Source organism: Lynx rufus, unplaced genomic scaffold (genome assembly GCF_022079265.1).
Source record: "Lynx rufus isolate CCGP_SWC_20201006 ecotype Redwood Valley unplaced genomic scaffold, mLynRuf1.p SCAF_2, whole genome shotgun sequence".
NCBI lineage: Eukaryota > Metazoa > Chordata > Mammalia > Carnivora > Felidae > Lynx > Lynx rufus.
In genome coordinates this window covers 168,585,137-168,607,518 of record NW_025814834.1, presented here as the reverse complement: position 1 = coordinate 168,607,518, position 22,382 = coordinate 168,585,137, and the positions used below count along the sequence as shown (strand labels likewise).

General features: G+C 40.1%; 1 protein-coding gene across 4 annotated transcripts in view; it reads left to right on the top strand.

The window, feature by feature from the left end:
- Positions 1-22,382, top strand: part of DNAJC6 (DnaJ heat shock protein family (Hsp40) member C6) — a 148,740-nt gene that overhangs the window by 108,592 nt on the left and 17,766 nt on the right. For all 4 annotated transcript variants that reach the window (XM_047084990.1, XM_047084988.1, XM_047084987.1 and 1 more), the window contains exons 5-13: positions 5,317-5,439; positions 10,020-10,153; positions 10,905-11,099; positions 11,939-12,056; positions 13,762-13,841; positions 14,701-14,894; positions 15,000-15,080; positions 17,451-17,885; positions 20,261-20,395. In XM_047084990.1, coding sequence (XP_046940946.1) covers positions 5,317-5,439; positions 10,020-10,153; positions 10,905-11,099; positions 11,939-12,056; positions 13,762-13,841; positions 14,701-14,894; positions 15,000-15,080; positions 17,451-17,885; positions 20,261-20,395 — 1,495 coding nt within the window. The remainder of the gene's footprint in view (positions 1-5,316; positions 5,440-10,019; positions 10,154-10,904; positions 11,100-11,938; positions 12,057-13,761; positions 13,842-14,700; positions 14,895-14,999; positions 15,081-17,450; positions 17,886-20,260; positions 20,396-22,382) is intronic.

The window sequence follows — 22,382 nt, the reverse complement described above, 5'->3', positions numbered from 1 at the left end:
AATAAATGTAGATGGCATGGGGTGCCTGGCTGGCTCAATCAGTAGAAGATACACCTCTTGATCTTAGGGTTGTAAGTTCAAGGGCCACGTTGGATGTAGAGATTACTTAAATCTTTTTTAAAAAATTTAAAAATTAATGTAGGTGGCAGACTCTTCCATAAATACCAGTGTTGGAAAAGACCAAACATGAGACTGGTTTTATTTGTAGACTCACAGGAGTCCAGCTCTGTCTATATCCCTGTGTCTTGAACCCTGAACTAAGTCATTTTACATTTTATTGTGTGATATGTGTTTTGGAATATGGTGGTGGTGGCAGAGACAGGCTGTTTCCGTGAAGATTTCACTTTGCTGAGGGGAGTCATTCTATATTTTGATTAGCTTTTATGCTTAGAAGCCACATGGTTTGACAGGAATTGGATGAAATAATCAAATAGCAGCTTTCTTAGGATTTGCATGTGTAACGGAATGTTAGAATAGGATTCATATTTAGTCTCCATTTTTAGCAGAGACCCCAACTCAATATATGCCAGATTGCCCTGCTTTCAAAGCAATGTGCTAGAGTGCCTATTCAGAACTGCACAAGAGGTATTGAACATTAGTTTGTTTGTTTGTTTGTTTGTTTTTTTAGTCTTCTTAGCCAGTTTCCACCTTGAGGAAATAAAAATTACCAATGTTGACAGTAAAGTCCTGGAGAACAATGAGATGCATTATCTAAAACAGGTATTCTTGATCTGAGTTAAAGAAATATGGGTCAACCTGTGTATTTAGATCCATGGATGGGCTTCGGAGAGTTTAACCATTTCTTCTAGCACCCCACTTTTTTTTTGATGGTAAACTATACATGACACAAACTTAACCATTTTGACAACCTATAAGAGTACAGTTCAATGACATTGAATACATTCACAATGTTGTGTAACCATCACCACTGTCTATACCCAAACCTTTTCCATCATCTCCCAAATAAACACTGTACCCATCCACTCTGTAGGTGCATGTAAACTGGTTCACTTTCTGCACAGGTTTTGAGCTCTGCTCAGAATATCAGGAACCACTGCTTTACACATTTCTTGGTATTGCTGTTGGTAAGAAGTAGAAAACCAGGTGAATGGCCACTGCATGTTGCCTGGTCCTAAAGTTCTTACGTTCTGATCGCACTCCAGCACCACTTGGAGTGTCCTTCCTCCTCCTCTCAACCAGGAAGAAAAGTATGCTGAAGGAGCCCTGTTAATAGCATAAAAAAATAAACCCAGCTGATTCCTTTAGACTTTTCCTTCATTTTGATTGTTTCTAAACTACATAATCTTGCAGGATTTCTTCCCTTTTGAGAACAAATTGATTTTTGGGAAATATGCTATCAATTTCAACTTTGGGAAATATTCCCAATTTTTGGGAAATATGCTATCAATTTCAACTTTGATGGATGCTATCAATCCATCTTTTGTTTGTTTGCTTTCCTTTTCCTTCCAGAGCTCACCAGAGGTCACCAGAGCTCCCAGTTGTTTCTGCTGTGGTTTGCTGGTTGGTGAGAGGTGACTTTACAGGTTATACTTCATCTCTCCCTCTGCCACCATGCTTCAGTTTTAAGGAAACTGAAAATATGGCCATCACTGGAAGCCATAACCACCCACAAATGTGAGGTGGAATTGCAGTTAATAATCACCATCAGACAGTGTGATATAATAGAAAGTACATGAGTCTTATCAGTAATTTTTATTGAGATGACAATTTTAAGCTTTAAAAATTACCCTAGGTTCACATCTCAGCTGTTCCTCTTCCTGGTTAAATCTCTTCACTTCACCCGAGATACCATTTTCTCCTGTATGAAATGGGGATGACAATACGAATACCTACCTTGCAAATACTTAGAAATTCTTTTCTGTAGTTTTGCCATAACGAATAAACTTGATAGCAGTGTCTACCCTATAGTAAGCATTCGGTAAGTGGTAGTTATGATTGATGTTAGTAATACTAAAATGCCACAGTAAATGATTGACTAAAATCCCCCTGTTTTCCAAAAATGGTGTAGATTCTTAAAATGTGGTATGGCTCTTGAGTCTGATTCTCTGTAGTACCTTTTGCTCTTGTGCTTGGCAGGTGGGATGCTTCTGCCATCGATGAGCCCATGCTTGTGGCAATGGAGAGAGAAAAATCAAATGGCATCCGGCTGTGGTGCTGTTTTGGCTTCTTTCCCAACTGGGTGGTATCATGGCAGCCTGTAATCCATACGGCATTTTCTGATGCTTGGCAGCTCTGGGAGGTGTTTAGAGAGACTGGAGATGGCATCATGAAGTGTCACATGCCCAAGGATTGTGCTGCTTATTGCCTGAACCTGTGAACCCCAGGGAGACACAAAAATAGCTTACAGTGATTGAATTCCTTAAAAATTTTTTTTGGTTTTGTTTATGCTTTAGTGTTTTATTCCCTTTTAGACAGAGTACATGCTTTTAAAAAATTGTAATTGTATGTTTGCTTAATGGTGTATAATTATAGATCAAGTAAATATGTAATTATGGAGTACTTTAAATTAATATTATTTACTTGATTGATTTAATGATTCTGGAGCTTTTAGCCTTTTGTGCTGAGAACAATTTAGCCAACTTTTAGCTGAGACTCATTACAGATATTGACATTTAGTGTTTGTATGGTTGACATACAGTTTCTAAAAGGTTTAAAAATACTGTCTGGAAAAGCAATTGTTTCATATTTTTCCATGATTCCAACTTACAACAACAGCTAATTTGATTCATCTGCCCCTTCCTTGAGATATTGTACCTGTAGACAAATCTTAGTATGAGAAGCGATTGCCAAATGGGGTTCATTCCTTTGTTCTTTCAATCATTCGTTCACTCAGCAAATACTGAGCATCTTCCATTCAACTAACACAACAACTCTGTGGTTACAAAACGAGTAAGTTATGGTGTCTCTTCTGGTGAGGCCTAGTGTCTAGAGGGGGCGACAGAGGTAAACAATTAATTTGAATACAGTTTGACAATACGCTGGCATTTACTGCGCTTATGTTGCTCTACTTAATTCTCATTACTCTTGTAATGTCCATTTTCACTTTACACACAAGAGATTGGGGCTCCAAGAGATCAGAAACTTGACTACAGTTAATCAGATCATAAGTGGTAAAGCAAAGGTGAAAACCCGGCCTGTGGGTTTAACCATGGTGCTCTACTGATAAAAGCTGTAATAGATGAAAATGGACAAGGGCATGGGTACGAAGAAGTAAGGTAACTAATTTCTGCCTCTGGGTGTTAGAGAAACTGTCAGTAACAAAAGAGCACTTGAACTTGGGTTTTAAAGGATGAATATGAATTTACTAAGGGAAGAAAAGCATTGCAGACAAGAAGCAGCTTGTACAAGTGTACATTTTGTTATTTCCCTGATGGCAGAATTTATCTTACCAACTCTTCTTTTTTTTTTTTTTTTTAAACCAATATATCATTTCTGTTCCTTGAGAACACAGCAGCAGGGAATCCATTTGGTGGTAAAGAATGGGCCAGAAACAGTCTTAATTCATGTTGGGTAGAAGGGGCAAGCTGTTCCGGAGTTTAAACTGGCAGAGGCCCAGTAGTGGGTCACCCTAGATTGTTTAGTAGCTGTGTCAAGCATTTCAACTACTTTGTTTAATAAACCATACCTGTCATTGCCAAAGGTATAGGTAAGTGAGTACCTGGAAGCACCCCTGCCATTACCCTACAATCATCTTGTAGAAAAAGGTACAAATTAACCAAAAAAATGGGCCTTCTTGGCATCCCCAGAGAGAGAAACTTGACTAGCGATTATCTGGTTACCAGAAAAGGGTGAACCAATAGATTGCTCCTGCCTCCCTTTGCCCACTGTTAAACATTAGGGATTTGAGATATTCGTTGTTGTTGTTGTTGTTGTTGTTGTTGTTTAGGCCAGTAGTGTTGCAGAGTACTTTCTGATGACACCATCCATATAAAATCTAGTCTTTTTTCAGAATTCCCTACATTAGCAACCAGCCTAAGCCGCCATCATTCCTGACTTGGGCTCCTCAGCAGCCTCCTGACTGCTACCCCCGGCTACTCTCATGTCATCCGCATCCATTCTCCGCACTGGCTTAAGAGGTCTTTGGAAAATACAGATGAGAGTCACTCCTTCTTAAATATCCTCCCAGCTGCTAACAGGACCTTGAATGATCTGGCCCTTCAGTCTGCTTTTTTGCCATATGGGATTTTATTCATTTTATTCAAACATAGCTGGCTTTATCTGAACTCAGGGCTTTGTACTGGCAGTTACCGGATTCGATACTGATGATAATAGCTAATATTCCTTAATCACTTTGTGCATGTCAGGTACTGGGCTGAGCCCTTGAAATACATCCTCATGTACTAACCACACCCTATGAGGCGGGTAGGTAGGTGCCACTCACCACATTTTTGAAAAAAAAAAAAAAAAAAAAAAAAAGAAGGTTAAAAGAGGTCACAGAGTTTGTTCAAGTCTAAACTTCTCATTTTTTGTTATCTAAATTAGTAAATATCTAATCATTTGGGACTCATACCTAGTATTTTGAGGCAAATGATAATCTCTACCAGTCTAGTCTTGTCCCGCAATGATTTATACTCAGAGGACCTGGGTTGCTCTCCTGGTCCTGACTGGCAGCATGACTCTAGACAAGACAGACTCTGAGAGTCTGTTTTCTCATCTGCAGAATGGACATCATGTTAATACCGGTCTTGTACGATTGTGATACTGCTCAGAGCCAAACAGAATTCCAGGAACATTGCCGATGCTCTGTAATGGGTTAAATGAACACGTGTGTTAGATGAGTGAAAATACTGAAGGTTGCCCCATGGTGTTGTGGATTCCTTCAGTAAGACAGAAAGAAATAAGAGCTCTGAGCAAGTGTAGTTTGGCTCACTCTGCAGCTCTTTTCATGTTCTCATGAGAGCTGGAATAAAATTAGGGATAGTGCAGGATTTATAAGATAATACTATAATTAAGTATCCAATAGGCAGGTCAAAACATTGTATTCTTAATAGAAGTTAAATGCATTGTAACCCTACAGGATTAAAAAAAAATCCAAATATGTAGTTTAAATGGTCTATTTTTAATTTAAAATATACCTCAAAATTTGTTTTTATACCTTTACTGGAATGGAATCTTTTAACTAAGAAATTGCTATATTAAACAACTCTTCTTTCTGTGTTTGAACCCTGTTCACACCTCCTCCTGGCTATATTAAAAGAGAATGTGGTATCATATTCCAGAAGTTGTTTAGTGTGATAGCTGCGTATGGAGAGGAGTCACTTGGGGAATTCATTTCCTTTTGCTCTGTTCCCTTAGGTCTCAGAATGCAGTTGGCCCATTAGGCAGGCCCCCAGTCTGCACAACCTTTTTGCTGTGTGTCGGAATATGTATAATTGGCTACTACAGAATCCCAAAAACGTCTGTGTTGTCCACTGCTTGGTGAGTAACCTTTGTTGTTGTCATTTGTGGTAGTTGGGTTTGGTTTGGCCAAATACAGCTGGCTCTATAGAGGCTGGTGAACAGGTAACATTTAAGCTGAATAAGCTTTTTGAATCCCTACTTAGGAATTAGGGGATGTGAGGGATATAAAAATGAGGGAAGAATTTATTCTTCTTGCCTTAAAGCTTGAGTAATAGTGAGAGAGGCAGATACATACACGTAATACAGGGCCTCTACAATGTGCTAAATATTATAAAAGAGGTAGAAACGAGGACTGTGGGTACACAGGCAAAAATACCATTGAGTTCTGTGTGAATGAAATTGATAAACACATTGGAATATTTATCTTTTTGTTTTTGAGTGAAAATGAAGTTAAGAAGACGCCTATGCCTTTGTAAGTAGTCACATAGATTGATTGTATTTTACAGCAATTTCTAGTGGGACTGATGAATTTCCCGACCACTGACTTCTTAGAGTCCCTTCCCCCAACTCTTCTCTGGTGGCCTCTTACCTATGGTTTAAAAGTCAACATCTGGTAAAACTCTTTTTGACTCTTGAGTATTTTCACTGTATGGACATTCCCATTGTATATCTGAATGTCTTCTGTGGCATCTAATATACTGCATCATCATGATCTGGTGGTGTGCCTGTTTTCCTACTAGACTGTGAGCATCTCACAGGCAAGAACTGTGTCTCCTTTACCTTTGCACCCCAGGTCTGAGAGGCTTGAATAAATGATTGAATACATGGTCAAGTGAACACACAAGTGGAATCTGAGCATAAATACTGGAATTACTCGTTCTTTTTTTTTTTAAAGTTTTTTTAAACGTTTATTTATTTTTGAGACAGAGAGAGACAGAATGTGAACGGGGGAGGGTCGTAGAGAGAGGGAGACACAGAATCTGAAACAGGCTCCAGGCTCTGAGCCGTCAGCACAGAGCCTGACGTGGGGCTCGAACACACAGATCACAAGATCATGACCTGAGCGGAAGTCAGACACTTAACCAACTGAGCCACCCAGGCGCCCCTACTCATTCTTCTATAAACTTCAGGGTGTATTTTTTTTTTTTTTTTTTTTTTGCTATGTGATTACTTGATGATCTTCTCCCTCCTTCTTGAGAGCCAGTTGGCTAAAAGAGGAGGAAAGTGAAAGAACATATTTTCTTCTTTCCATCTCACATCCCCAAACTCTTGGCAACAAAGGAAAAATTTCGTGTCCATGAACGGCCAAAGGGTTTTCCTGTCGGAGGCACAACAGATTGTGCAACAGAACAGATTCCTTTCAGGGACTAAGCAGCTTTAGGCACTTTGGTGATTTTCTCTTCACGCAAGAAATTTCTAAAAGTCCAGAGAGCCAAAGTCTGACAGCTTTGTAAGGGAAGATGGCTCAAGAGAGAGAAGAGGCTTCCAGTTCTTATGATACAATCTTGAAGAATAAAAAGCCAATGAAGAAGAAAAAGAAGCAAAGGATTATGACACCATTGCTGCTCTCTAGCTCACTGAAAAAGGGTACGCATGAATCAGACATCTGCACCAAGTCTTTGGGAAATGGAATTGAAGCTGGAAATGGGAGCTTTTACTTTTGTCATATATATTTCTGTTTTATTAAAAATAATAAGCATATACTCATCTTTTAATAAAAAACTAATTAAACTGTTAAAAAGATTTGCATGGTAGATAAAAGGAGGGGGACACATCCAAGAACCATGAATCAGTTAAGAGTACCAGAAAGGCTAAATCTAAAAGAATTAAGATTAAGAAAAATGTCTTAAAAAAAGGAAAAACCTGTCCTTGAAATAAGGACAATAACAAATGCTTGAGGCACATGATATAATCTTAACTCTTTTATTCTGTTTTCTTTGTCAGGGGAGCAAATGTCAGGCTAGGACAGTAGTAACAATGATCATTAAGACAGAGCTGATAGGTAGTGAGATAGTAAAGGAGCCTCACAGTACTTTAAAAATAATCCACTCTCTAGACTTAAATTATGTCTCAGAATGCTGAGAGCACTTGGAAAAGCAATCATGGATTCCTTATGTAATATGAGGAAACAGGAAGAAGAGGTGCCAGGCAAACAAAGACAGGAGAGTTTTTCCAAAATACGGAGGAGGTTGATCCTGGAAAGTTACAGGCTGGTGAACCTGATGGCACTTTAAGGCAAAAGTCTAATATAAATCTTTGCACAGATGATTTTAAACTCTTAGGAAAAAGGAGTCTTCATTGGTTCATTATGAATGTGCATATCAAAACAGCTGAACTTTTACAAGACCAATAGACTAGTAGGGATAGCTTATTGTATTCCTGCAAGGTATTTCCCAATTTTCTATAATCAAGATAGAGAAATTTGGGCTAGGTTATTATACATCTAGTTGGATTGTGGCTCAGTACTTGCTTCCAAAGGTAGGTGATTAATGGATCAGCATCTTCCCAGGAGAAGGTTGCGTTTGGTTGCCCTTTTAATTAAAAGCAGTGATGAGGATGTGAAGATCAAGCTTCCAATATTTCTCAGAAATGGGAAGGTCATATAATGAATCTGGATTTTAAAAGCCTTTGCAGGTTGGTTGTTTAACGGAAACTAAGAATGTGAAGTTAAACACAGGATAAATGTGAAGTCCTGAATCTTGTTGTAAAAGATTAAATATATTTGTCTCTTAGCTTAACACATCATTTGAAAAAGAACTGGGGGTTTTAGTAGATAGGAAAATCAATAAGAGCTTAGGGTGTGACTTAGCCTGCATATAAACTAGTTTGGCCTAGGATTATGTTAGTAAAAGCATAGTGTCCAGAATAAAGGAGATGGTATTTCCTCTCTAGTTGGTTGGAGTGCACCTCATATTTTGCATTTCACATCTGGGTAGCACATTTAAGGTTGTTGTTTTAAAATGGGTCTGTTCAGAGAAACTTCTCCAAATGATGTTTCTTAAAATGGAATATCAAGTGAGGAAGAATCAAATAAATTATATATTAGTTGGGGTCCTTTAGAGAAACAGAACCAATATATAATGCATTTATTATAGGAATTGGTTCACACAGTTACAGAAGCTGAGAAGTCCCACAATTTGTTTGCTGTCTGCAAACTAGAGAACCAGAAAAGCTGGTGATGTAATTCAGTCTGAGTCCAAGGCCTGACACAGGGGCTCTGATGTCCCAGGGAAGAAGGTAGACATCTCAGTTCAGGAAGATAGAAAATTCACCCTTTCTCTGCTTTTTGGTTCTATTCAGACCCTCAACAGATTCTGTGATGCCCATGCACATTGGTGAGAGTACATCTTTTTTTACTCAGAGTCAAACGCTGATCTCTTAAAAAAATTTTTTTTAATGTTTATTTTATTTTTGAGTGAGAGAGTGAGAATGAGCAGGGGAGGGGCAGAGAGAGAGAATCCCACGGAGGCTCCACACTGCCAGCACAGAGCTTGTGTGGGGCTCGAACCCACAAACCTCAAGATCGTGATCCGAGCCGAAGTCAGACACTTAACTGATTGAGCCACCCAGGCACCCTGAATGCTGATCTCTTTTCGAAACACTCTCATAGACAATTCTAGAAGTAATGTTTTACCAACTGTCTGAGCATCGCTCAGCCCAGTCAAGTTGACACATAAAAGTAACCGTCACAGATTGGGTGTGCCTTTAACCTGGAAAATAAAAGAGTTGGTGGAAGGGGAGGGTATTTCAGATATGTATAAGGCTACCCCAGGAAGAAAGAAGTAGGTTTACTCCTTCCTGACAGAAGAAAAAACGAGGATCATTGAGTGGAATAGACTTCAACTCAACATATTCAGGATGAAGAAGAACTTTGTAAGCTGGGCTGGGCTTGGTTTCTTCAAGTAGCAACAAGCCTCCTGTCACTCAGAGTGTTCTAGAAGAGCCTGGGCCACCATCTGTTAGGAATGTTACATGTATTTCTCCACTGAATGTGGTTGAATCATGTGAAGCTTCCTTATTTTGTATGAATCTAGAAACATACTTTGGGTAAAATATATACATAGCATATTCCAAAGAGCAGTATTTGCCTAATCTGTGAACTCTACCTCCGGCTTGCAACCAAGAGACCTCAACTACTAGTTCTGATCCTATGAGTCCAAAGTTACTTCGAAGATTAGACTATTTTCCCATAAATATATGCAGATCAAATTTATGTTGCTTGGTTTCTTAGGTTAGTAGAGAGTCAGTTTTACCCTAAGAATAAGCCTTCCTTGCTGCTTTGTGATTTGAAGAGCTTGGGACAGAGTTTGGTTTTCAAGTGAACACATTTTATTTTAAGTTTATTTATGTATTTTGAGAGAGAGTGAGGGAGAGAGAGAGAATCCCAAGGAAGCTCTGTGTTGTCAGTGCAGAGCCCAGTCCAGGGCTTGATCCCACGAACTGCAAGATCATGACCTGAGCTGAAATCAGGAGTCGACACCTAAGTGACTGAGCCACCCAGGTACCCTCAGGTGAATAATTTTGAACTGAAAATCATTCTGTTAAGAAGAATTCTCCCCATTCTCTCTTCCCTCTTTTAACTGCAAGTACAGCCATTCTCTGTGGTGAGTGGCCGACTGGGCCACGTTTGTGACAGGTTTATGTATCTTCCTTGGCAGGATGGACGGGCAGCATCGTCAATTCTGGTTGGTGCTATGTTCATTTTCTGTAATCTCTACTCTACTCCTGGCCCAGCCGTTCGATTGTTATATGCAAAGCGACCCGGAATCGGACTGTCGCCATCCCACAGGAGGTAAAGTAAGCTAGATGCAGGGTAGGCACAATTTCTAACTGGTATTGTGCACTTAAGAAAAGGGAAACCCTTTTTAGGTAATGGACTTATTATATTTCCGTTACTTGCAGTTTCTTCTTTTTTCTTATTTATTTATTTAAAAAATGTTTATTTATTTTGAGAGAAAGTGTGAGTGGGGGATGGACAGAGAAAGAGGGAGAGAGAGAATCCCAAGCAGGCTCTGTGCTACCAGCACAGAGCCCAACGTGGGGCTTGATCCCAAGAACCATGAGATCATGACCTGAACCAAAATCAAGAGTCAGACGCTTAACTGACTGAGTCACCCAGGCACCCCTTCTTTTCTCTTATATAATTCCCCCTTCTTACTTTTTTTTGAGTTAAAAGTGCTTCTGATGATAAATTCTAAAATTTTTCCAAAGCCGGCTTTTAGCTGATAAACTTAACCTGGCAGATCAAATAGGAACAGATATGCCAATGTGAAGTTAGTATAAAGCTCCCATAAGCCTTTTTCATTTAATAAATTACCCCTTTACCAGTTCTTTGGGGGGGGGGAAATACAGTCATGTCACTAGATAAAAGTTTTCATAAATTGTTGGTTGCATTCTCTTTTGGTAGTTAACGTTTAAGAATTTAACACAGTAAATTGTTATTATAAGTTAGTAATTTACAAGAATAGACTTCATAGCCAAGATTGATTGCTTCTTTGGTCTGGTGTGCTGGATACCCACAGAATGTCAATCTTCTGTTTCAGATACCTGGGCTATATGTGTGACCTCCTAGCAGACAAGCCCTACCGCCCTCACTTCAAGCCTCTCACGATTAAGTCCATCACTGTCAGTCCAGTCCCTTTTTTTAACAAACAGAGAAATGGATGTCGTCCTTACTGTGATGTACTGATTGGAGAAACCAAAATATATACGACCTGTGCAGATTTTGAACGAATGAAGTAGGTCATGATATTTTTCTTCACTTCTTCTTAGGAATTGCTCATTTCTTATCTAGGTTGAATTATATTCTTCTTGTGAGGAATACGTCATTGTGAAAAGGCTGATATTAAAAAAAAAAAAGTTCTATGTAGGTTCAATCCTAGAAAAGCATAAGTAAACCAAGGAATGCTATGGCTCCCTCTCAAATGGAAATACAAGCTAAGGGACTAACATGAATTATGAGGGTTAAGACAGTGGTGGGGACAGAGGACCTGCATGCTTAGTTTCTAGGTGAGCAGCTAGGCAGATGGTAATATAATGAAAGAAGTTACAGAATCCAAAATAAAAAGCAGGTGCCAGTAGGAGGTGGTAGGGGGTATGGAGAAAAGGGAGTAGATGGTGACATAAAATGAAGTTAGTTTGGAATAGGTTGAATTTGGGAATTGGTATCTAAGACCCTCACAGAGCATGGCTTTGCAGTTTCTATACTGAGCTTGGTTGGACATTTTTGTTCCCTCTGTCTCTGCTTTTACTATTAATTTAAAGTTAGGAAACAACAAGTATATCAGGGCTAAGTGTATTTGAGGATTATGAGATCTGCAGAGTAGGGATGGGCAGTCAATTTATCTGAAGTCCAGATGGGACGGGGGGGGGGGGGGTTTACCATTAGACCAACACCATCCTATGGCAGAACCAGTTTGCACCCATGGCTGTGCTCCTGACTCTGCTTAAGATAGGAAATGGTTCTTGGGCCCAGTCTTGGGCAATAGGTCCTTTGGCTTGAGCCACAAGATGACTATACCTATGTGATCATACAAGATTGGACTCTTTCAATGTATATTTTTGTCTCTGTTTGTAGAGAATACCGTGTCCAAGATGGAAAAATCTTTATTCCCTTGAGCATCACTGTGCAAGGAGATGTGGTTGTTTCCATGTATCACTTGAGGTCAACCATTGGGAGCCGACTACAGGCTAAGGTATGGTTTCAGGAAGAATCATGGCATAAACTCTTCTGAGCCTTCAATAGGGTATTTTATTTTATTTTAAAAATAAGCTCATAAGCCCAGCGTGGAGTTTGAGCTCATGACCTCAAGACCAAGAGTTACATGCTCGAAGCACCTGGGTAGCTCAGTCAGTTAAGCATCTGACTCTTGATTTTGGTTCATGGGATGGAGCCCTGCGATAGGCTCTGCGCTGACAGCATCGATCCTGCTTGGGATTCTCTGTCTCCCTCTCTCTTTGCCCCTCCCCTGCTCACACTCAGTCTCTCTCAAAATAAATAAATAGAAGTTAAAAACAACAGAGTTCATGCTCTACTGACTGAGCCAGCCGGGCATCCCTTAGTATGAGGAGGATTTTAGAGTATATTCTCTGTATCACTTTGGGCTTGAGTGACTTGTGGTTTTAGAATTAGAAAGAACCTTTAAAGATTATTTATGTCTGTTTCCCTCATTTTATAGGGAACGAGACTCAGAGAGAATGTGATTTGCCCAGAGGCCTTGGCATGATGACTTTGCCAGAAACTGACAGCTCTGGAACTTGTACCAAACCTTGAGCTTTAGAAGCTCATGCCCTTTTTTATAGTGTCCCATTTGGATCAGTGTGAGAGGAGATATTTCTATTAAGGATGTAGGATTAAGTAATTATAGTTTTTCAATGTTTTATTAGAATAACATTCACATAACATAAAATTCATCCTTTCAATGTGTACAATACAGTTATGTTTAGTATTTTCAAAATACTAAATACAGCACCACCATATCATTCCAGAACATCATCATCCTCAAAAGAAACCTTATACCTATTATCGGCCATTGCCCCTCCCGTCTTCCATCCCCTGGGCAACCACTGATCTACTCCCTGTCTCTAAGGGTTTGCCTCTTTTGGACATTCATGTAAATGGAATCTCATTCAATAAGTGGTTCTTTGTGGCTGGTTTCTTTCACTTAGCATAATATTTCTGAAATTCATCCATGTCGTATCATGTATCTGTACTTCATTCCTTTGTATGGCCAAATAATATTCCATTGTGGCTATATCACTTTTTATTAATCTCTTCATCAGTTGATGGGCATTTTGGTCATTGCCTCTTTTGGGATATTATGAATAATGTTATAAGTAATTGTATTTTAATTCATCAAATATTTGCCAAGTGCATGCTCTGTGCCAGCCATTGCCTTAGGGGTATAGGATTGACAAGAATAAGACTGTCCCTGCCCTCAGAGAGCTCAGCCTAGCAGGAGAAATTCACCACATGTACAAATATCCACTCACATAGTAGAGGTAGGATGAGATACTATAATGGGAGTGGTCTGCTTTAGTCATTGGTGGCTAGAGAGAGGATATGAACTTTCAAGGTGGCCATTGAAGGATGAGTTCATTAGGTTGCAGCAGGGGCATCCTGAAGAGAAGGAATGGAATGAGCCAAAGTATGGCAGTATGCAAGAACATGGGACATTAGTGGAAGAGGCAATGGCTTGCCAAAGCAGAGTTCATGGAGATGAGAGGCTAGAAATGATGCTGGGCCATTTCCAAATGGGGAGGTCACTTAGTGTTCATAATAAACAGAAGGTCCAATGTAGAAACAGTTGAAGGTGCATGGCTCCCCAAAGTATAATTTCTTGATGCAGTTAGTCCCCTTTCCCTGGTTGATTGTCACGTGCTTCTCTCATGTATTTGTAGGTGACCAACACCCAGATATTCCAGCTTCAGTTTCATACTGGATTCATACCACTGGAAACCACAGTTTTAAAGTTCACCAAGTGAGTGCTACTTGGACTGAAATCCGTTTTCAATATAAGCAGCTGGGAAATGCTGGAAGCCAAATACCCAGGGTTCCTTTGCTCTGTGCTGCAGCAACCCTTGGAATCCTGTGCTGCAGGACTGTTGAGTGTAGCTTAACAACACAGAGAGCCTGGTTGCATTTCACAGCTTGCGGTTGGGTATAATTTTTCTTGAGCGCAAATGGATCAAAGACTTCAAATAGAAAGGTCTAAAATTCCATGTGAGAGAACAAGACTGAACAAAGAGGAAACAAAGTATCAATACTGTGGCCCTTTGCATCTGTGTATCCCTTTGTGTTTTTCAACAGTGATAGCAGTTTAATCAGTGGTATGATATGAGCAATGACCCTTGAGACAGGATGCCAGGCTATAGCACTAAAGCAGGGTACCCTTCTGTACCAGAGAATGAACCTTAGTCGCTTTATTATAATATGGTTTAGGAAACTCAGAGGGATGGCTGAAGCCAGGGTGATAGGTGGGAGTTGTGGGAGTCAGGGTAGGGGTAGACATTCAAGAGCTCAGGGTGGCAGCTGGGGACTATCTCACTATGTTAGCAACTAATTTAGCCTTGCCTGGGCATACTGGCTGGATCTATTGCCCTACTTCCTAACATGTTTTTATATGCAGTAATATCCAAATTCTTTAGTTGTACTTATTATTCTCCCCCTTTCCTCTAGTGAGGCCAGAAGAGTAAAGTACCTTATCTGGTTAGTGATTGATTTTTCCCTAGAAATGAGTCTTAGGGTTAACCTGAGTCAACCTACAATGGTTTCTGTGCTGAACATCATACTGGATCCATTGTTTTTCACTGATCTTCTTCTTTTAAATTGCTATTTAGACCTGAATTGGACGCATGTGATGTACCAGAAAAATATCCTCAGCTATTTCAGGTGACTCTAGATATAGAACTACAGCCCCACGACAAAGTGATAGACTTAACCCCACCATGGGAACATTACTGCACGAAAGATGTCAATCCCAGCATCCTCTTCTCTTCTCACCAGGAACATCAAGAAACTCTGGTCTTAGGAGGTATGAGTCACCTGGTGGTTTTGTTTTCAGGACAAAGCCTCTGTGTTATTATCACTTTGACTTATTTCCTATTTCATTGATGCTGCATGGCCTTTTCTCTTGCAGGACAGGCTCCAATAGATATCCCTCCGGACAACCCCAGGCATTTTGGGCAAGGTGGCTTCTTTTCCTCTCTCTGTTGGCAAGGTACTTCTAAGCATTTCTCTAAGTTACGTGGTTAGATACTTAAGTCATGTGGTGATTCTGTAAACATGGTTTGTTCTCAAAGCAGCTTCAAAAAAAGAAGCATTTAGAAGTCATCCCTGTTCTTCCTTACTTTACACCCTCCCTGCTCATTCTTTTTTCAAATCAGGCCGTTTGAAATTACCTCTCTACTTTGAACTTCATGGATACTCTTAGACTGATGTAAAAGGCCATTTAAAGCTGAATTCTACCTTTTCTTTCTATGCTGTCTTTTGGATTACATCTTTCCTGGACTTATGAATCAATGTGATATTTTCTAGGATTTCCCTTTATGCTGCTGACACACAAATTAACATAAGACTCTATCTCCTGCCCTTGAGTACATATCCTGAAAATATAAAATCTGGCATTTCCCCCAGAGGGATCTCGCCACTAGGAGGGCAGATCTAAGCTTCTCCTGGTGCAGAAATACTTTGGGGATACTTTGCCCATATGTCTCTGCTACATGCTTTAACAGCCATGGCAAAAATTGGTCTCAATCATAGTTTCCTTTTCCACCAAACCTGGACATGTTTTTAGAATCTCTCCAACATAACACTTCAGATTGCTGCCATCAGTAGACTGGCAATGGCATTCTATCCATACACATTTGCCTCCTTGCTATAGAGTTTGCTGAGGTTAACTGCAAGATTGAATGTAGAATTGAATCGTAAGGACTTTCTGTAAGAAAGGGTAGGAAAATAGCTTTGACAACGCTCTGGTTAGAGTTTTCTGGTTGACCTTTCTTCACTGTGCGAACATGAGACAGTATTCCTGTTGCCTATGGAATTTTCCATGTTTCGTGAAAAAAAAAAAAGTTCACAAAATTCCTTTGAATTAAAAGCCTTACTTTCAGAATTTCCTCCTGGGAAATGGGAACTCAGAGGGATGGCTGAAGCCAGGGTGATAGGTGGGAGCTGTGGGAGTCAGGGTAGGGGTAGACATTCAAGAGCTCAGGGAATTTCCTCCTGGGAAATGGGACCAATAACATAAAAAAATTGGAAAACCCAGTGAAATCTAGATAACAGGTTGACTCCCCAGTTTCCCCCAGTAACAGGTCCCCTACATCTTCCCTTCCTCACATAAGGGCTTTTAATTAAACTTCACTTTTTCCTCTCCACTGACATTGTAGTAATTTAGAAGTCATTCCTGTTAGTAGGCTCTGAAATAGGTTTTAGCAGAAATGCACAATTTCTTATCTGAACTTCACAGAAGTATTTCAGGAATGCAAAAGTTTTTTAATTTTAGGCGATATGGGATATAAATGGTATATTACTCAGCATCCCCAGCGGCATCTCAGACAACTTGTAATGGAGCGTATTAATGTTTCCACAGTGAAACATGTAAAAATAATCACTTTGGGTGAGATAAATGAAGACTATACATATGTACGTATCAGTTCTGGTCAGATTTTTCCACCAGCCAAATTTGTTCCAGACTTAGGGAAACCTTTCCCTTTTCATAGCTTTTTGCATTTCAGAATCGGGAATTAGGGATGTGGATCTGCCCTTGATTTAGAATGTGGGTCTACCTAACATTAAATAACCAAGTTTCCTTGAAGGATCTGTCTCAAGGAGGGCCTGGAAAGTCACCCATCAGCCTCTCCATCCCTTCCCCAGAAGAGACCTCTTCCCTGCTGCCCACTTTATGCTGAATGTATCGCCGTCCAGGATGGTATAGGGACCATCCTGAGCAGAATCTCTGTGGCTATTCACTGGTTAGGTGTGTGGTTGGCTTCTACTCCTGACTGTGGGAGGAAGGCCTTGCTTTTGGCTGCAGGCCACATGAAAAAAAAAAAAAAAAAAAAAAAAAGAGGAATCAGCAAAGGATTAAGAAATTATGGGACTTTTTTTCAAAGCACCTAGAAGAGTACCCGGAAGATGATAATCATAATCATAAACACTTAGGTACTACTTAATATTGATCTGAACACTTTCTGTTTATCATCTCATGTAGTTCTCACCATAGCCATTGGAGTTAGGTACTATTGGTTACCCCCATTTTGCTGAGGAGGAAACCAAGGCACAGAGAAGTAAAGTAACTTTCTCAGTGTCACAGAGCCAGTAATTAGAGCTGGGATTCAAACCCAGCCTGTCTGGCTCCAGACTTCCTGCTTTTCCCTGCTCCACGATACTGCCTCTCAGCTGCTCAACAAAAGGTGATTGGATGATGGGAAATACATCCAGCAGTTTTCTATTGGTAAGGGTCTGAGAGCATTGTTTGCTCAGGGCTGCTGCCTCTCTCTTTCACAGTTATGTACCAACTCTAACTCACAAAAATCAGTAATGCTGGGACCAGTAACTAACTATTTATTGGCATATTGGCCTTCCTTAGATCAGAAATCGGAAAAATCATTCTGTGAGGAGGACCATGCTGCCCTAGTGAATCCAGAAAGTGAGCAATCGGATGATGAACTTCTGACCCTTTCCAGTCCACATGCCAATGCTAGTGGTGACAAACAGCATGGAGCTAAAAAGCCCAGCAAAAAGCAGCAGGAGCCAGCTGCCCCTCCACCCCCTGAAGATGTGGACCTTCTGGGTCTAGAAGGATCTGCAGTGAGTAAGAACTTCTCTCCGCCAGTGGCTCCTCCCACTAATTCTGAACTGCTGAGTGACCTGTTTGGAGGTGGAGGTGCGGCGGGGGCTGCCCAGGCTGGACAGTCAGGGGTGGAAGACGTGTTTCATCCGAGTGGACCTGCATCTACCCAGTCGACACCACGCCGCTCTGCCCCCTCCACCTCTGCATCTCCAACCCTAAGAGTGGGAGAAGGTAATTTTTTCCATATTACACTAAACCTCTCAATTTTGAATTGGAACCTTTGGGTGAAGCAGGTAGAATTGAACTTTCCTAATAAGCTAGACTTTTCTGGTCTCCCTGAAAGTCCCTTAGAGGTCTCTGTTTTCAGTTAATGGGGAAATGTCCATTTTGGTAGGACAGTATAAGAGTGAATATTTGAGCTCTTCGCCCTTTCTTTGGTTTTTTTGTTTGTTTGTTTGTTTGTTTTCCTCCAAAGCTTCAATCTCTGAGCTGCTTTAGTTACTTCTTATTGGAGATGTAGATTGATGAATTCTTACTAATAATAACAGCTAATATTTGTGGGCTACTTACTATTTGCCAAACATGGAATTTAACACTAAACACGGATTCAGTTATTATAAAAATCTGGCAGTTAGGTGCTTTTATTATCCCTATTTTTTAAAGTTTATTTATTTATTTTGAGAGAGAGAGAAATAGAGCACACAAGCTGGGGGAGGGGCAGAGAGAGAGAATCCCAAGCAGGTTCTGTGCTGTCAGTTGAGAGCCCAACGTGGAGCTGAACTCATGAACTGTGAGATCATGATGTGAGCTGAAGTCAAGAGCCAGACACTTAACCTCTGAGCTACCAGGCACCCCATCCCTATATTTATAGTTGAGGAAATGGAGGCTTAGGGTCAAATTAGTAGCATACATTTATAAGGCTAATCATTGGTGAGGCCAGGGTCCAAAACTGGGCCATTTGACTTGAGAGCTCCCTCTTAGTTTTTCTGTAATGTCTTCCTGGAACTGTAATTTTCTAAATCCACTTTGGTTATGCAAGGGAGTACTTGGTTACCTCAAGATATATTTAAGGGATTCATGCCAGCCGCACAGCTGACTGTAGCAGATGAGCCCTTGCCAGTTGGTGCCCATGTGGTTCAGCTTCACTCTGCTCATTACTGCAGACTTGACCTTTCTTGTGACTAATCATCTGCAATTTTTTGAAATTTGCAAAACACAGTAGATGGCTAAGCATTTTAGCTGCCCCTTCTTACCTGATATCACTATTAACCAAGATGACATCATATTAGGAAGAGTAAAGAGAAATGTCTCAACTCTTCACTCATGTGGTAATCTGCGGGGACTTCCTTTCCCAAGCTAATCCTTCAGTTCTCAGAAGGCTCTGGGTGGTCTTGATTTGTAGTAAGTAGTTCAGTTGAAGGCATTCTTTGTAAGAGTGAGTCTTAAAATCCTGGAATGTGGTTGCTGAGGCTCAAACTCCTACATTAGTTATTGATGGAGCCACGGTGGTATCCTGGTGCCCTGAATCCCAGGCTGTTTCTTCTATATTTGGCTTCCTTTTATCCAGTTCTTACTCACCACAGTGAATTAAAGGTGTCAGGGAAGAAAAATCTGCAAGATCCAGACTATCATAGTACTCAGTCATGTTTCAAGACCATGTACCTTGTGTGACTTTATTTAATTCATCACAGTCCCATGAAGATAGTTATGTTCTGGTGTCAGAGCTAGAAGGGATCTTTGAGAGACATTAGTTAAATCTGTGCCTCAGGTTGTAGATAATGAAATTGAAGCTGGATATATTGATTGACTTGGCTTTCTGAACCTCAGTTTCACTGTCTATAGAATGAAGATAATACTACTGTGTGATAGGGAGAGACTGAGAATCAGCTGAAGTATTTTTTTATGAAAGGCAATGTAAACCCTAAGAAATGATACAATATTAGTTTTATTGTGTTGTTGCCAGAGATCTCAGCTGCTGGCTTTGTTCTAGTCTTCTTAGTATATTCACAAACTTGTCCTCACTTCTCTAAATCTGCATCTAGTTTCTAGCAAGTTATTGAGAGGCAGTGTTTTGGGAACAGCATTTGAGTTACATAGCAACACTCATTTCTCCTCTTTTTCACTTTCAAGTGAGCCAAAGACCACTAAAAACATAATACTAAGCAAAGCCTGGTCAGTGAGGTTTTCTAATGTTCACCTTAATAGCAAACCCCTCCTGCCTGGTATTTGTCCATTAATTTATTGAATATAAGCACGGTTTATTCATTGGGCATCTCCTTTGGTCCAAACATGGTTTTGCCACTTATGGAGGGCCCAAGAAGCCCTCATTTATAGTGTTGACGGATCTTCCAATGGATAAATCTACAGTCCTCCTTCGTCCACAAAGATGGGATTCTTCCTGAGGTCAAAAATCCTTAGGTTCCATTGTTGGCCCTGGAGGAAGTTTTAAGGATAAGATGGGCCTGTGGAGCAGCCCAGAATGCAAGCTTCATCCCAGTTTTTCAAATATTTGGCCTAAGGCCTGGCAATAGTGGCAGCTCTGGAATATTTATTGAATGAATGAACTCACAGGACAAAGAAACACATTTTTCCTTTTTTTTTTCTAGGTGCCACCTTTGACCCATTTGGAGCACCTTCTAAACCATCAGGTCAGGATTTGCTGGGTTCTTTTCTGACCACATCTAGTGCTTCCAGTGACCCCTTTCTTCAGCCTACAAGAAGTCCTTCACCTACAGTGCATGGTAAGAACATATTTTATATTGTGTTCTGTGGAACATAGTTTTCCACAAAATAACAATAGGTTCTCAGATATAAAAGCATCCAGTAGGTGTTTGTTTTATTTTGTTTGGGGAAGCCTATATAATGCATCTCTCTTTTTTTTTCTTTAAAAAATTTTTGTAATGTTTCTTTATTTTTGAGAGAGAGAGAACACACACAAGTGGGGGGAGGGGCAGAGAGAAGGAGACACAGAATCCAAAGCAGGCTCCAGGCTCTGAGCTGTCAGCACAGAGCCCAACATGGGGCTTGAACCCACGAACCACAAGATCATGACCCGAGCCCAAGTCAGACGCTTACCCAGCTGAGGCACCCAGGCGCCCCTCTCTTTTGGAAATTAACAATTAAGTTAACATTTTATTTTATTTTTCAGAATACAATCATTCTATTTAAATTCAAAATGAAATGTGTAGGCCTATAATTTTTGCAAAAGAAAGGAGAGAAAACACACTTGTTTAAAGCAGCCTGTCAAAAGATGGTATGTTTGGGAGGGAAATATTATTGGTATCTTTAGATACCTTTACAAAGAAAACTCACAACCCTCTGAACTCAGTAGATCAAATATTTTTATTCATTTTAGAGAAAGATACTGAGACAGATAACTATTGACTTCCTTAGGATGAAGTATCTAGTTAAAAATAGAAAATATACCAGAACTTTTATCTCTTAATTCCCAGGGTGATATATATTTTTCTCAACTCTGCTGCCTCACTCTGTGCCCATGCAAAATACCAACAACTCCTGCTTAAATTAAATCCGTATGGACATTGAAGTCCAAAGTAGTATCAATAAACAGGTTAGTTTTAATAGCCTTCGAATGGTTGCAGAACATATTGTAGACACTGGATTTGAACAATTAGAATTTAATCATTTTTTTTTTACCATGGATAAAAGTTTTTTATTTTATTTTATTTTATCTTTTAAAAATATAATTTATTGTCAGGTTGGCTAACATACAGTGTATATACAGTGTGCTCTTGGTTTTAGGGGTAGATTCCTGTGATTCATCGCTTACATACAACACCCAGTGCTTATCCCAACAAGTGCCCTCCTCAATGTCCATAACCCATTTCCCCTCTCTCCTGACCCCCCATCAACCATCAGTTTGTTCACTGTATTTAAGAGTCTCTTATGGTTTGCCTCCCTCCCTCTTGTTTGTAACTATTTTTTTCCCCTTCCCTTCCCCCATAAAGTAGTTACATTAATATTTTAAAAGCTCTGGGATATCTTGAGCACATGAAATGTGGCTAGTCTGATTTTATTTTTTTTTCTTTTTTTTTTTTTTTTAATTTTTTTTTTCAACGTTTATTTATTTTTGGGACAGAGAGAGACAGAGCATGAACGGGGGAGGGGCAGAGAGAGAGGGAGACACAGAATCGGAAACGGGCTCCAGGCTCTGAGCCATCAGCCCAGAGCCTGACGCGGGGCTCGAACTCACGGACCGCGAGATCGTGACCTGGCTGAAGTCGGACGCTTAACCGACTGCGCCACCCAGGCGCCCCGCTAGTCTGATTTTAAATGCTCTCTAGGTATAAAATACACACCAGGTTTCAAAACGTAGTACAAAAAAAGAATGTAGAATATCATTAATATTTTCATATTGATCACAGAAGATAATATTTTGACTATATTGGGTTAAATAAAATGTATTAAAATTAATTCCATCAGTGTTTTTTTAAAATCTTTTTTGATGTGACCACTAGAAAATTTTGAATTCCATGTGAAGCCCACTTTATATTTCTCTGGTATCTACTTGTAAGTGCAAAAGGGTATCATTTAGGTAACTCTGATTAAAACTGGAGCTCTTTAAGTGGAGGGCAAATGACTTTGAGCTAGAGAATTGTAGCTTATACCTGATGTTGAAGGCTATGGAACAGTACTGGCCTCAACCTGGAGGGTGAGGTCCTGTGGAAGGCATCTTGTGGAAGGAGCTCGCCTGGTGAATTCAGTCTA